Genomic DNA, 14,491 nt, shown 5'->3' on the forward strand with positions numbered 1-14,491 from the left:
TTATAAAAAACTTGAGCTGTGCTTCAGGAAGGGAGCATTTTTTGTGTCAGGTTGTATTTTTCAAGCAGGGAACAGGAGATGAAGTTCTTTGTTTGCAATGTAATGTTACATGTAAGAAGTTTTTAGTTTTTCTGACAAATGTATCACTGCTGCAGCAGTATTTTTGATATCTTATAAGTCCATGTGGTCTGGGCACTTTTATGCACATGACAATAAAGAACAAAAAAACCAACAGAACTCACATTTTAAAAGAATAGTTTGACAAGAGTTAGATGAGGACATTGATACCGCTCACATGTCTGTACGGTAAATATGAAGTTGGAGCCAGCAGCCACTTAGCTTAATTCAGTACAAAACACTGGAATAAGGGCTAAACAGCTAGCCTGGTTCTTCCAAAAGGTAACAAAGTTAGTCTGTCAGCTCCTCTCATGCTCACTAATTATATCTAACATATACCACATGTTTGTTTAATAAGTGCTTAGTGGTTTTACATGTGGGTCATGTGCAGGACTATTTCTAGGACAGATCCAGGCTAGCTGTTTCCCCATTTCCTGTCTTTATGCTAGGCTAAGCTAACCATCTGCTGGCAGTATCTTATTCAACGTGCAGACAGGAGAGTGGTATCTTCTCATCAAACTATCTGCAAGAAGACAAATAAGTGTGTTTCCTCAAAATATCAAACTATTCCTTTAAAGTGCTGCTTTAAGAAAATCACAAAATGTCTCCCGTCATGTGGAGACAGACAGATGTGCTATAGTCATTAATTCATCTGGAAGACTTCAGGATACATGAATGTGCAGACAGACTGGTTGTCTACATGAGCAGACTGAACTTCTACATCTGCAGGTTACAGATACCAGCCTGGTATGTAAGCAGAAGAGTTTTATATCATGTATCCAAAGGCAGAATCAAAATATGCCCTCTTTTAAATGTTATCTTTCTATTATCTGTCTCTACCTCCCCACCCCACCTCTATCTCACCCTGCACCACACCCTGTCTCCGAGACGCTGGCAAAAAGTGAAAAAGATTTTAAAAAACAAAACAAAAAACACTGTCACACAAAGTACAAGTACAAGTACAAGCAAATTATGATTATCCACATTATTTCCAGTGAAGTAACAGATGCTCTAGCAACTGGCACATGCAGGGCACTCTCATCTCAAGAGGGCACATTCAGTCAGTGTCCTCCATTTATTAAGCCTTTTATAATTTATCTGGTGGCAACACACACACACATACACAGAGGCAGGGATGTTGGTCCCATAGTCGTCTACTGTAATAAATGCATGTGAATAGCCCGTGCTTGATTCAAGTTATATCTCTGATAAGTGGCAGCTGTGGTATTTACTGTAATCCTGTCTAATGGACTGGCTGAATGGTTTTCCTTGGCGCTGCTTGATCCAAATTGGTGTCTTTGCCCTGTTACTGATTCCCAAAGTGGGGTCCAGTTTCGTGGTCAGCCTGAAGAGCTTCCAGGGTGTCCCCAGAGAAAATGGAGGTCAGATCAGTTTCACTGTTTTCCTCCAGCACAAGATAATGTAGCTCAGGGAGAACAGATGAGATCATTTTTTCTTGCAGCCACAGCAGACATTTAATTCTGGCATGTTTATGATGAGATTTTCTTGGTTGCTCTGGGACGCACATTCTTTTACACGGGTGTCCATTTGGTAGAGTGCCTGTATGAACAAGTGCGGTGAACTGAGGAAATTACACTATACAGGAGGAAGCAATCTTCAAGAAAGCATCTGTCCTTAAAGTCCCATGAAAGACCAAACTCCAGCAGAAATGACAATGCTTTTATTTCCTGGCTCAGCAGCTGGAGGAGGAGGAGTAATCTGGACTAGACCGGCAGAGAAGTACTCTTGCATTAAAGGAAATAACTGCACCGCGCAGACAATACCGTTCAGAATGAGGAGCACGCATGACGCAGGTGTTTGCTGAAGTAAAGTTTGGATGAAACGCGCAGTAGCAAAACTCTGCTGAAGAGGCGTCAGAGGTGCACAATAACACAGACTGGACCATTTGTGACAGTGATCTGTGCCATGGGAGCCGGTGAAAGACGTTTATTATTGACCTGCCTGTGGCGTTTCTGATCAAATTATTATCAATATTTTAATGCCGCTCAGAAAGGATGAAGGCCGTTGTACTTGGCTGTGTTCTTCTCTGGGCGATGTTGCAGCGGAGCGGTATGCAGATTGCTGTACCTGCCACAGGTGAGTCTATAACATTAGCTACAATACAGATATGACATAGAACAGGTACAGGTATGTCGCCGAATCTAACATGAACAATACACAGACCTGTTACAATATTACAAAGTTGACATGTTGCAATCTCCTTCTGCTTCGGGGTTAGATTAACACATTTTTATTTTTTGTTAATGGAGTCTGGGCTTAAAGTTTAACCTTTACACAAAAAAAACGTTACGTACGGTAAAAATCTCCATTTATGCTAATACAGTCCTTGCAGTGAGTGAAATATTTAAACATTGCTGTTAATACACGCTTGGTGAGTGGCATAAAGCAGTGCGGATTAACCACTAATCACTGGCATTTTTAAGACGTAGCAACAGGCCGGGATCATTTCCACAGGCAGGCTGGTTTAAACAAGTTGTCACATGGACAGTGTTCCTGTGTGGTGGTACATTGCATAACACCATTTCATTACTTTTAATTCAGGAAATGTAATGGGTGTGTCTTTTTATATGGTCACAGTTTATGATCTGATAAATATATATACATATACATATATAATATACAGTCTGTAATAATCATATTGAGCGTAAATAATCACAGTTACAGGCTACAATCTTTTTTTCTTCTTTATTGGACCACATATTTACAGTACATTTATTCAAGTACTGTACTTAAGTGCAACTTTTGAAGTACCTTACTTTTACATTTCAGTTCAACGCTACTTTATGCTTCTTCTCCACTGGATTTTGTAATACTTTTTACTTCACTACATTTTACCTGACAGTTTAGTTACAGTTACTAGTTACTTGTCAGATTATGATTTTACATACAAAACACATGATGACTGTAGAAAATATCATGCAGTGTTTACACTACAAGTACTGCGTACATGTTGCATCAACAATAATAATCCTATAATATATAACACTCACTCACTCACTCACTTTTTCTGCATAATGAGTACTTTTACTTTTGATACTTTTGATACATTTTGCTGATAATAGTTCAGTACTTTAACTTAAGTGAGATTTTGAATGCAGGACTTTTACTTCTAATGGATTATTTTATAAAATGTGGCATTGCTACTTTAACTTAAAGGACCTGGAGACTTCTTCCACCACTGCAGGTGATGTCAGATGTCTTTTCATGGGTTTAAACTGGAGAAGATGCCAGGTGGCTGAACTGGACTGAAGTTGTTTTTGTGTTTCCTATGGAAAACATGATCAGGGTGTATTAACTGTAACAAGCCACAGAAGACGACATATTTTCCAAATTATAAAACCACTGGAGGTATTACAGCCAAATTGGACATCAAGCATTTTACCGAAACGTATGGAAGTAAACAGTGTGTCCACCAGCACTGGTCTGCCCTAAAACATTTCAGTTGCAAGTGACGGCCAGAGTGACTCTTAAAGGGGTACTCTCCAGAAATGTACTGTTAACTAGTTAACCTGAATGATGAAGACACAGACATTTTTCTATTCACTGTACTGTACATCAAAATAATGATGAAAATCAATAAATATATATATAATGTATGATGGCAATAAGAAATGGGTCTCAAAGGAATAATTCAACATTTTGGGAATTGGCAAGAGTAAGATGAGAAGATTGATACCACTCATGTCTGTATGGTAAATATAAAGCTACAGCTAGCAGCCAGTTAGCTTAGCTTAGTATAAAGACTGAAAACACACTTCACTTTTTGTACGGATTAAACTAACAAGATATAACATGTTAATTAGGGAACTTTTCAAGGAGCTGTTAGGCGGATTTTGTTACTGTTGGACACAGCCAGGTCAGCATTTCCCTCCGTTTCCAGTCTTGCTAAGATGCTAAGCTACGTTAATCGGCTGCCAGCCCCAGTTTCATATTTAGCATACAGACGAGAGTGGTAGCAATCTTCTCATCTAACTAATCTAATCGTATTTCCATAAATATCTAACTATTCCTGTTCTGAAGATCATATAACAGGGCAGGCTTTAGGGCCGTGTCACTAGGGGCGCTGCCGCGGACTCGGCTGAGGAAAGTAGATACGGCATGATAAAGTTTGTTGTCTGTTAGTTTACATTGCCACTACGTTCACAGTTTGATCCTGTGATTGCAGCTGAGAGTAGCCAGCTTGTAATAATCAACCCTCCGCAACAATTCCTTTAAGGTGGGTTTTAAACATGCTGTTCTAAACTAAAGGTGAATTCGGAATATTATCTCAGTGATGTTTAACTGTAACTGTTTAGTGTTCATGTTTCAGTACATTATTGTATTTTAAAGGACACTAGGAGCTTTGTTCTGAATGCTGACTTTGACATAGAGAAAGTCATGGTACTTGCAGGTGGCCACAGCTAATTAAAAGTAAATATTTTTGATATATTAGCTAAGTTAGGCATCCCAAAAAAGCCCACATGGAATGTGTGGAATTTTTAATTAATTTGTGGTTTCACTTTTCTGCAGGAAATCTGTTATAGTTTAAAAAGCAGCAGACCCACATACAGTTTATGTGTAAAATGTTTCAGATCATCAGGAGTTTAGAAGTAGCCTCCGTTGATCAAACATGGACCTGATAGTCTACCATCTGTCTGTTTGATGTCAGCGCATGTTGATTGTGCACTCAGTAAACTTCACAGGAAGCATTAACATATTTTCCATTCATCTGCGCAGCTCTGCAGTATGGCATATGGCCTTGGCACAGCTTGAAACCAATTAAATGACAGATGACATGCTCAAATCTCTCTCTCACACACACAAATACATATTCACATGCACTTTTCCTCTGAGGAATGCAAAGATGGAGCATCTCCATCAACAACTCTAATCTGACCATCTTTCTGCCTCGTTTCTGTGTTCTGTCTCATTTTCCCCCTTTCAGCTTCTCCCCTTTGCCACCATGTATATACTGTATATAAGAGGTTTCACTTTGTTGAAGCTTCTGCCTTTCCCCTATAGCATCTCTTCTCTAATCTCTGCAATCTCTGTATGTTATCTGTGTTTCATTAAGATGTTGGCCGACACCTCTTCATCTGATTGCGCTGTTCTCCCTCATTTCCTATTTTCCTGCTGCTTTGTTTTCTGCTTCTCTATAAAAGTTTAATGATTATGGACCACTGCTGCAATAAAATAATGGGTGTGTTCTGCGGAGGAGCTGCAGAAGCTGGAAAAGACAGAGAAGTGTGAACGATGCCGATATGGAAGAAGTGAGGCATTAAAACAGATGTGTACATTATGTACCCTAACCCTAACCCTATGTGTGTCGAATTCTCATATAGCACACACATTTAATCTGATCCTCCCCTCCTATTAAGAACTAATGTCAGTGTATTAGTCATTTATAATAGGTGATGGTATAAGACCTATATTCCATGTACTACAGGCACCACATGCAGTGAGCAGGATTATGAGGAAACACTGAGGTTTCCAGGAGGAGCAGATGAGTGAGTCACCAAATGTATTGGACACGTATCTGATTTTGCAGGATGGTGCTTGCAGGTAGAATTGCTTCGTTTCATTGAAAAATGATTCCACTAAGACGACTTTTTGATTACGAACTGGAGCACAACTGCTTTCTCTCTCTCATTAAATCTCATTCTGGTATCATGTGATAAATCCACTCCTGTGACCAATTCTCTTGATTCCTCACTATCATAAATCCTCTGCTGTTGCCCCATTTGAAGTATTCTCAATGCAATATTTCCCTGACATGTTTTGATAAAGTGTGAGCAGGTTGTTCTCAGGATTTCAGCATTATGCATGAAACAAGACACCTCATATACCTGTTATTGCCTTTCATTCTTTATATTAATGCTTCCCCAAGGACAGTAATGGCATCTGTGACATTAATAAGAACAGTCTTGCCTAAGATATCTTAAATCAGTGTCCCGTTGTTATAAGACTGAGATATTAATGTAGTCTCGATGGGACGATTCATCACTGCCAACAGTTTCCAGTATCTTTGAGGATGCCGCGTCAGCATCTAATAAGTCACCATGTCTTGTGAAAATTCCCATGTTAACCATTAATTAAAAACTTGTCCGTCTGTGCCTTGATCCAGTGTCTCAAAAGGGGGAAATTGAAGCTCTACTTTAAAGCCGCCATCACCAATATATTTGTATTAACATGGATCAAATGAACTTATTAACATACACAAATGTGTATGTAGGCTTGTAGTGACAAGCCCACAGAGAATTATCACCTGACAAACACACTGTCCAGCACCAAACAGCAGACAAAGTTAGTGACTAGCTGGTGAACACAATAAAGCATTTAGCAGCTAAAGAGCTAAAAGGAGAGTGAATATTGGACTTAAATCCGCCAGAAACATGACTCCAAATCAATGCTCTCTCCTGGATGTGTAAAGTTGTGTAAGTACACCAACATTAAGGTGATAATATGTCAGTGTTGTGTTGACAGCTTGTTGTCATCAGTGCAGGTTTGAACACTGTATGATGGCAAGCAGTTGAGAAATTGTAACTAGTAAACCTGTCAACCAAAACAAGAATGACGTGAGGTCCACATCCGCATGTTGAAATTACCTTTCTGTCTTTCCTCCTGTTGGGCGCAGCGTTAAACTGCTGTGAAGGGGATATTCTCCTTCTGCTGGACTCTTCAGGAAGCGTGGCCAACTATGAGTTCTCACGCCTGTTGCTCTTCATCGCCGAGCTGCTTCGCCCCTTCTCGTTGGGCCGTGGGCACGTAAGAGTCGGGCTGCTGCAGGTGGGCACAAACCCAAATCTGGAGTTCGGCCTGGACGTCCACAACGATCAGGAAAGTTTGCAGAAAGCTCTGCAGAGAGTCAACCAGCTGCAGGGAGACACCAACACCGAGGCGGCACTCAGGGTGGCTCAGCGGCTTCTGACAGAGACAGAGGAGAAAGTGCCAAAGATACTACTGTGGCTGACTGATGGTGTGCAGCCTGGAGACGTGGACCAGCCGATGTCGGAGCTGAAGGCGCAGGGAGTCTCTGTGTTAGCTGTGTCTACTGTACATGGCAACTACCAGGTGTTACAACGTGCAGTGACACCACCTCTGGAGTTTCACCTCTACGCTGTGGACATAGATAACATCGAAATCATCACAGAGGACCTGACGGAGGCCATCATCAGTATGTGTGTGTTTGAGATATGAGGTTTAGCACAGTAGAAACAGCAGCTCCATGATTTTTAGACAGAAAAAGTTATTTTTCACTCTAGTTTCTATATCTCTCTTCCCCTCCCCTTCCTCTCGTCTTGTCTTATCTATAGAAATAATTTGTGCAGAACGGCTGCGCGTGGTTGACTTGACTTCCCACAGTGCTGTGCTGCAGTGGCGTCCTGTTCTGAGCGAGGACAGCGGTTACTATGAACTCAAGTATAACTCTGAGTGGAAAACGGACCCTGAGACCAGTCGCATCCTCCCAGGCGTCTCCAGCTGGGCAGAGCTGACCAACCTGCAGCCTGACACCACCTACACAGCTTCCCTCCGCCCTGAGTCCAACCAGAGGCTGTTTAACACACTCTCTGTCAACTTCACCACACTTCCTGGTGAGCGGATTTAAAGGGGGGGATTGTTTTTAAAATACTGTAACGCACATGTAGAAACATACTTGATTCATGACCAAAAACTAGGGAAAAGAGTAGAAGAACTACATGAAAATAGTTGACAAAACAATCTCATCACAATTTCCATTCAGTTGCTGTTATGGAGTTTTCCATAATTTTTCACAATCTTCCTCATCAGATGGAGTTTTCTCAGTTGTCTTGGAATCGTAGATGTTTGACCCAGTCATTCATCAGGCTGAGTACTTGTTAAAAAGGGTTGATGGTTTGTTTCTAGATGAATATTAATGCCATTAGGGAGCTTTTTACCTTTTTCCCATCAAGTGTATTACTATTTCATTTGCGAAAATGCATCAACACAAACAACCCCTGACTTGTACGACATGGTGCTGCACAGAAATCTGTGCAAGGTACACTAGGCTTCGACCTAAATCCATTATAATAAATTTTTCTGCTGGTAGTCATCTTCTCACCTGTGTCTCTTGTCCCCCACCTCAGATGTTTTAAGCCCGGCAGTGGTCTCTGTGTCAGACTCTGGCCCCCATCAGATCCACGTGAGCTGGGGTCCCCTGCAGCCGGCTCGGGTCCAGAAATATACGGTGGAGTACGGAGCTATTCCAAGCGGACGCGTCCACACCGTGACGTTACACAGCCAGCAGAACTCTACCGTACTGACAGGCCTGGAGCCGGGCACTCAGTACCTGGTCACAGTCAGCGCTATGCATGCGAATGGAAAAGAAAGAGCCATGTCTGTGAGGGCATGCACTCATGAGGGTACGTTGTCAGTTTGACGTTTTTATGCCATGTTTTTATGTGTGTGTGAAAAAGTCTGAGTTTGTGTTCAGTCGTTCTTCCTTCCAGATAATTTAGTTGTCTTTGGTTAAAAGCTTTGCATTTGTTCTTTTTGTTTCTCTTTATTGAAAGCTGACCTTTAGAGAGTTGTGAGTCATTCCTAAGTGAGGCCAAATGAGGCCATTCTAATCTTTCCTCTTTGTTTTATTCCTGCAGCAGCTCTGCCTGCCCTGGTCGACCTTCAGCTGACCCTGGCGCAGCGTCAGGAGGTGCAGGTAGCGTGGCGGGCCCATCAGGAAGGCTTGAAAGGCTACTGGCTTAGCTGGGAGAGAGAAAACTCCCACAGCCCCACCTTGAAGCCGTCCATCTCCTCCGCCTACCTGCCTCCTACCGCTCGCTCAACGTGGCTCACACATCTCGCACCGAGCAGTCGAGTGTGTGTGTCCCCGGTCTACAGCTCAGGCCGAGGGGACGGGATATGCTGCACTGCAGAGAGGGACACAGGTTGGCTGAGCTGAATATCGTCATCTGCTTTTTTCTTAATTCCTGCAATTATATTCATACATAGCAGGTTCGGTTCATTACAGGAAGTGTAATTTCCCGTTTCTCTGTCTCCTCTCTCTGATAGATTCCAGCCAGTGGGGTTAACAACCAGAGTCTGCAGCAATCAGGCAGCCGGAGCAAAAAATAATGGGTGAAATTGAGCGTTTTAAGTGCTGGATGATGAACCAGATAACTTGTGCAGGACTGAATATTATTCCTTAAGTTGAAACTTTCATCTTGAAATGAATTATAGTGACAGAAAAGGTTTTATCACATAACCCCAGCCCTCTGTCCTCACAATGGCTGAGCACAAATCTGGCATAATTATTCACATTTTCTCTTGCAAATGAAAATCACCAACTTTGCAGGAAGGCTGTCCACCACAGCAGCTCACATCAGTTAGTCAGGAACATGCACAACTGCAGAGTATGCAAGTAGGCAGCATTCACAGTTTGTGTGAGGAACTATTGTTATTGACAATTATTATTTATTATTATGATTCCCAGTCTGAAATCTCAGCCTACTCTTAAATTGTGCTGTTAGTTAATTACAGGTGTATTTAGTTTGAATGGAGTTTTGGTGCAACGCCTGAAATAAGATAAGCATTAGGTCTTTGAGGTCTTTGAGGTACCATAAACCACAATACATCTTTATCGTGAATTGTAGAGCTGAAGCTATGCAATTAAAAATACAAGTGCCCTGATAAACTGCAGCCTGAGAAGCTGAACTTACAGAAGCCTCATAATCAGCTGAATTTCATCTTTTATTCACTTGATTATTCATTTAAATGGCTGAAAAAGAGATGATGTGATGTGAGCAACAAATGTTTCAGATTTATCACGTGAATGTTGTTAAATGAACCAGTCTGATGGTAGCCTGAGGCTGAAGAAGCTTTGAAGGCCAAGTTAGAGGACCATAACCTTGCCTGCTAATGTTTTTCATTAGCATAGTGCTGATACTGATTCCTCCTTTGGAACGTAAAAGTGTTATTTTGTGAAAATCATACAAATGCATTAATACAAACAAAGTTGTGTTACACACAGCGGTATGTGCAAAGTCATTTTCCAAAATCCAGTTTGGGGCTGCTGGAAACAAAGCATAGTGAAGCTAACTGACCGATGGAAAACAACGCTGCATCATAGCGATGCATTCTGGCAAATATCGGCAATGTCCAAATTTCTGCTTGCTATGTACATTTGTGGCCTCTCTGAATAATTGAGTATTTCAAGTTCATCAGTTTCTTGCTTGGTTTCACTCAGTGATGGACATTTAGCTGCTGCATCAGTCGCCACACTGGCAGCACACAGTGAAATCACATACAGGTTTGTTTCTGCTTTGCTGTCAGTGATGTGGTGCTTGTAAAGCATGAAGATGATTGTTGTATTTTATATTATCTGCTCCTCAGATCAGAGTAAATTCAGTGTCAGCATCCTGTTTCTGTACAAACTATTCAATGCCTTTAGTGAACATGCACTGTGAATATATATATGGCCAGGTTTGTCCAGTAAAATGTTTCTCTGGGCAAATTAAATGATGTGAAAGAAATTTGCACATTGTCCATAAGCATTTGATTTTATAAAAATATAAATAAAATGTTAAAAAATTCCAAATTCCAAAATTACGAAAATAATTACTAAATTAAAAATGTGTTGTCCTCGCTGGTATTCTGGTATCTGGTTGTTTATGGGGTCATCTAGTGGCTACAATCAGATATTGCAAAAATTAAACTCTTTAATGTGACATAAAAGATTAATTTAGGATGATTAGAGACCATGTATCATCACATGTTATTACTTCAGCTCACCCAAATCCATTAATGAAACACCACAAAGGGGACATGGATGTTAACTGGAACATTATAAGCTGCACAGACAGAATGTGGAAAGGACTGAAAAGTGAAAAGATGTATTATGTTTTATATAATCTTACAATTACTTACAGTTACTTTGAATTAATGTTTTATTAGTATAAATATTACTAAACTACATTGGTGTGTTTAATGGGAAGTAAAAGGCAAAACCTGGCTCAGTGGCTGTTAAAGGCACTCTTAACTGCTGAATGTGTTGCACACCAAATCCTTCACTGTAAGACTGAAGAAAGACATGTTACTGGTTGGATATACTGAACATTCATCTGTGTGAGCAGGGACACCACAACCTGATTTACCTAAAGTGAGAAGTTAAACTGATTTATTTAAGGGAAGGAACTTGTGTTAGTAGGGTTTCAGTGTTTATTGACGCCCACCTCTAGCCTGGTGACATAAAGTCAGGTCAAATGTTTTGTTCATTTGCTGAAAACTCACCCGCAAGCAAGAACATACATGCACACAAACAAAAAGGCTCCCACTTCCCCCAGGATGATGGCGTAACGAATCAAGTTGCAAAGGAAGCACATTTCATTCAGGGGAGCTGATTAATCTCTTGTGTTTCATTAACCTGCATCTCGAGCTCCCCAGGTCGTTAAACATAGTGTTGCTTTTTGGCTTTCTGATGGCCTAACAGGGGTTGTCTTACCAGATCGTAGCACAGAGACACCTCCGGTGTCAGTATTTTGTCGTGATAACACAGGTAGGATCACCTTCTTCCACTGGCCCCAAGAAGGAGTGTCTTGAGTTGGCTGACTGCACCTGCGAAGAACAGTTAGGTGATTACACTGGTGTCTGACATTTTAGCAGCATGCTGGAGGATAAAAACAATCATATTCACCTGGCATACACTAAACTGAAGATGTAGCATGCTTTGAGACTTAGACTTTGTGTCAGCTGTTAAAACTGCTTCACAGACAAGGTTGTTGAGATGATGGCTGCCATGAAAGACCCCATGGAGGAGGATGGAGACACAGAGCTTGTGGGGATGGGACTTCGTGTGGATGTGTCCCCTGTACAAACTGCCTTTTACATCTTCCTGGTGATGCTGGGCATCCTGGGTAATGCCACCGTGGTCGGGGTGATTGGTAAGAGCGTGATAATGGACCGTGGTGGGGGACGTAACTCGGACATCATCATCATTAACATGGCACTGTCTAACCTGCTAGTGTCTGTGATGAGGAACACACTGCTGGTCATCTCGGACATGGGACTCCAGGTATGTGGTCTTTAAATGTCGGTTTTTGACGAGGAGGTTTTGTCTGGGAAGTTTGTGTTTACCTACAGTAGCTGAAAGGTTAAGTAGACATGAGGTGAATTAGGTGTCAGTTAGGCTGGTGAAACAGACCTCTTTGTATCACCAGGAGATAAGTGTGAGTACAGTTCCAAATTTGTGAATATGCCTGTCTCTTTCTTTCACAGCTGTACTCCTCCAAAGAGTGGTGTCAGTTCCTCATGGGCATCTGGGTGTGGCTGCGATCGGTCAACGTGTGGTCAACGCTCTTCCTCAGTGCGTTCCACCTCCAGACATTGAGGCGCGTGGCTCCCATTATTGGGAACCTTCACCGGCCCCGCGGCCCTCCTAAGACCCTACTGCTGAGCCTAGGCCTCATCTGGCTTCTCAACTATATTTACTCCATTCCTGCTCATATGTTTTCCACTAGTGGGAACGAGAACAGCACAGAGGTGAGAGCCTGCTGCAACAGGAGGCTGCATCAGTTTAAATTAAATCTATGAATGAAATTACATTAGTTTTATGAGGTAGTACATAATGATAATGTAATAGTGTACACTTGATATTAAATTAAACAACTGAAGCAAATCTCAAGAGTCTGATAATAAAATATCTTATTGCACAGAAATAAATGGAAACCAACAGGTGTCTGTGCACAGTAGGAGAAATACATCCAAAAATCGATCTAAAACTGTACAACATGCTTTCAGAAAATGTGTCAGTCAATAAAAATATTACATTGTATTTAAGGAGATAAAACTTGCAAAAACACAGGGATGGTCATTTAAAGTTTAGAGAAATGTTTTATGATGAGGAAATTACAAACAAAATCCCTAAAACAACAACAAAGATTTAATGTGGAACAAACATGGTCAGGCTGGATTGGATATAGACGTATGGGCTGTTCTACCAACTTTGCAAAAAGTTCTGAATTTAAACAATTTTTAAGGGTTTTAAAAAGTTGAATTTGTGGATAGTTTCCTATTAATACCATGGAAATTCAGGCTTTTTGCATCATCAATCCTTCCTTTGACAAGTGGTGCAGAAAGTACTGAAATCATGTGAATGAGCAATACTGAAGTAAGAATTCAAACAGATTAGCAATGAAATATTTGTAAGTGTCAAAAGTAGATGTCTCTTTTTCTAAGGAAAGAATACATCTCCCTAAATTGCTGACTCTCTGTCCTCTTTGTCCTTTACCTCCATGTTCTGACTCCACTCCTCTATCTTCCTCCTCTTTTCTCAGACCCTGATGCTGGTGAGCAGCACAACGCGCCCCCTGCTGGGCTGTGTGTGGAACTTCCCCTTCGGCTACAGTGGCCTGGCCTATGCCACCACATCTATGGTGATCCATGAAACAATTCCCATAATCCTAATGGCCTTCACCAACATGGGCTCCCTTTACACACTCTACACCCATGGTAGGATGCGGAGTTCGGTGCAAAATGCAGTCATCAAACGGGTGCCTGCTGAGAGACGAGCGGCCAAGGTGAGGAAGAGCAGGGTGACTTCCTTGAAGCTTTGTAAAGAGCTCACTGCAGCCATGTTCATCCTGTAAATGATGGATAAATTAAAATGTTTTATCTACAGCAGACCTGAGAATGTATGGAACAGACACACATGACAACAATTGTTTTAGCAACATTTTTATTGGAGTCAAGGTGAGCATAGAGTTTTTCTCTTCCCTTATTCTTTACGTTGTGTGTTTCTCCAGGTGATTCTCGCTCTTATAATGCTCTTCATTGCATCCTGGGGAACCAGCATTATCTCTGTCAACTATTTCAACTACAACCGTGGCTCCTCGGCAGAGTTTCTTCTGGTCATTGCTCGTTTTGCCAATATTATCTTCATTGCCATGTCACCTGCTGTTCTGGCCATTGGCCACCGACGGCTGCGTTCTTTCATCAAGTCTACGCTCGCTCACTGACAGAGCCTCTGGTACACACTACTCTCTGCAACTATTAGTTGCATCAACTTCCCTCAAAAAACACTTAAAGGAGGTTCATGGTTATACGTATGAATATATGATGTTTCTCTCTGTTGGACTGGAGGACTCAACGGAAAGACAAAGTGTTAAAAAGTTATTAATGTTACCAGGATTTGTGCTACGTGACCCAATGAATTCCATTGTTAGTGTAGACAGGGCTGATAGATGGTGTGATGTCTTTATTGTACAGTCTAAACAAATAAATAAAATAAATAAGTCAAAATAAGTTTACCAAAACTATTAAAACCTAATAGCAAATTTTTGAGGACCTCTTGCTGAGTTGCTTCTCCCAAGTTTTCTCTCGTTTACCCTACGTGCTACATTTCAGCAGATGACTTTTTCTTTGG

The 14,491-nt window shown here is 41.3% G+C and overlaps 2 protein-coding genes across 3 annotated transcripts; both read left to right on the forward strand.

The window, feature by feature from the left end:
* The first annotated feature begins 2,037 nt into the window (after positions 1-2,037).
* On the forward strand, positions 2,038-10,617 carry LOC139282922 (von Willebrand factor A domain-containing protein 1-like). 2 transcript variants are annotated; one of them, XM_070902832.1, is made up of 6 exons: positions 2,038-2,214; positions 6,752-7,291; positions 7,431-7,709; positions 8,223-8,498; positions 8,733-9,020; positions 9,145-10,617. In XM_070902832.1, the coding sequence occupies exons 1-6, from the start codon at positions 2,133-2,135 to the stop codon at positions 9,162-9,164; spliced, it is 1,485 nt and encodes a 494-aa protein (XP_070758933.1). In that variant the 5' UTR covers positions 2,038-2,132; the 3' UTR covers positions 9,165-10,617. The 2 variants fall into 2 exon arrangements, with proteins under 2 accessions (XP_070758933.1, XP_070758934.1); XM_070902833.1 differs by having other exon boundaries at positions 8,736-9,020.
* Positions 10,618-11,857: 1,240 nt separating this feature from the next.
* Positions 11,858-14,084, forward strand: LOC139283120 (olfactory receptor class A-like protein 4). The gene is made up of 4 exons (XM_070903078.1): positions 11,858-12,142; positions 12,346-12,609; positions 13,404-13,646; positions 13,872-14,084. Exons 1-4 carry the CDS (start codon positions 11,858-11,860, stop codon positions 14,082-14,084), a joined length of 1,005 nt encoding a protein of 334 aa, XP_070759179.1.
* The last annotated feature ends 407 nt before the right edge of the window (positions 14,085-14,491 follow it).

This window comes from Enoplosus armatus, chromosome 3 (assembly GCF_043641665.1).
Source record: "Enoplosus armatus isolate fEnoArm2 chromosome 3, fEnoArm2.hap1, whole genome shotgun sequence".
NCBI lineage: Eukaryota > Metazoa > Chordata > Actinopteri > Centrarchiformes > Enoplosidae > Enoplosus > Enoplosus armatus.

Bases quoted from the DNA above. Each gene is read 5' to 3' on its own strand.
- LOC139282922 (XM_070902832.1), top strand. From the start codon at position 2,133: ATGAAGGCCGTTGTACTTGGCTGTGTTCTTCTCTGGGCGATGTTGCAG. The intron at 2,215-6,751 runs GTGAGTCTATAA...TGTTGGGCGCAG, and splicing joins GATTGCTGTACCTGCCACAG to CGTTAAACTGCTGTGAAGGG. The intron at 7,710-8,222 runs GTGAGCGGATTT...CCCCCACCTCAG, and splicing joins CAACTTCACCACACTTCCTG to ATGTTTTAAGCCCGGCAGTG.
- LOC139283120 (XM_070903078.1), top strand. From the start codon at position 11,858: ATGGCTGCCATGAAAGACCCCATGGAGGAGGATGGAGACACAGAGCTT. The intron at 12,610-13,403 runs GTGAGAGCCTGC...CTCTTTTCTCAG, and splicing joins GGAACGAGAACAGCACAGAG to ACCCTGATGCTGGTGAGCAG. The intron at 13,647-13,871 runs GTGAGGAAGAGC...GTGTTTCTCCAG, and splicing joins CTGAGAGACGAGCGGCCAAG to GTGATTCTCGCTCTTATAAT.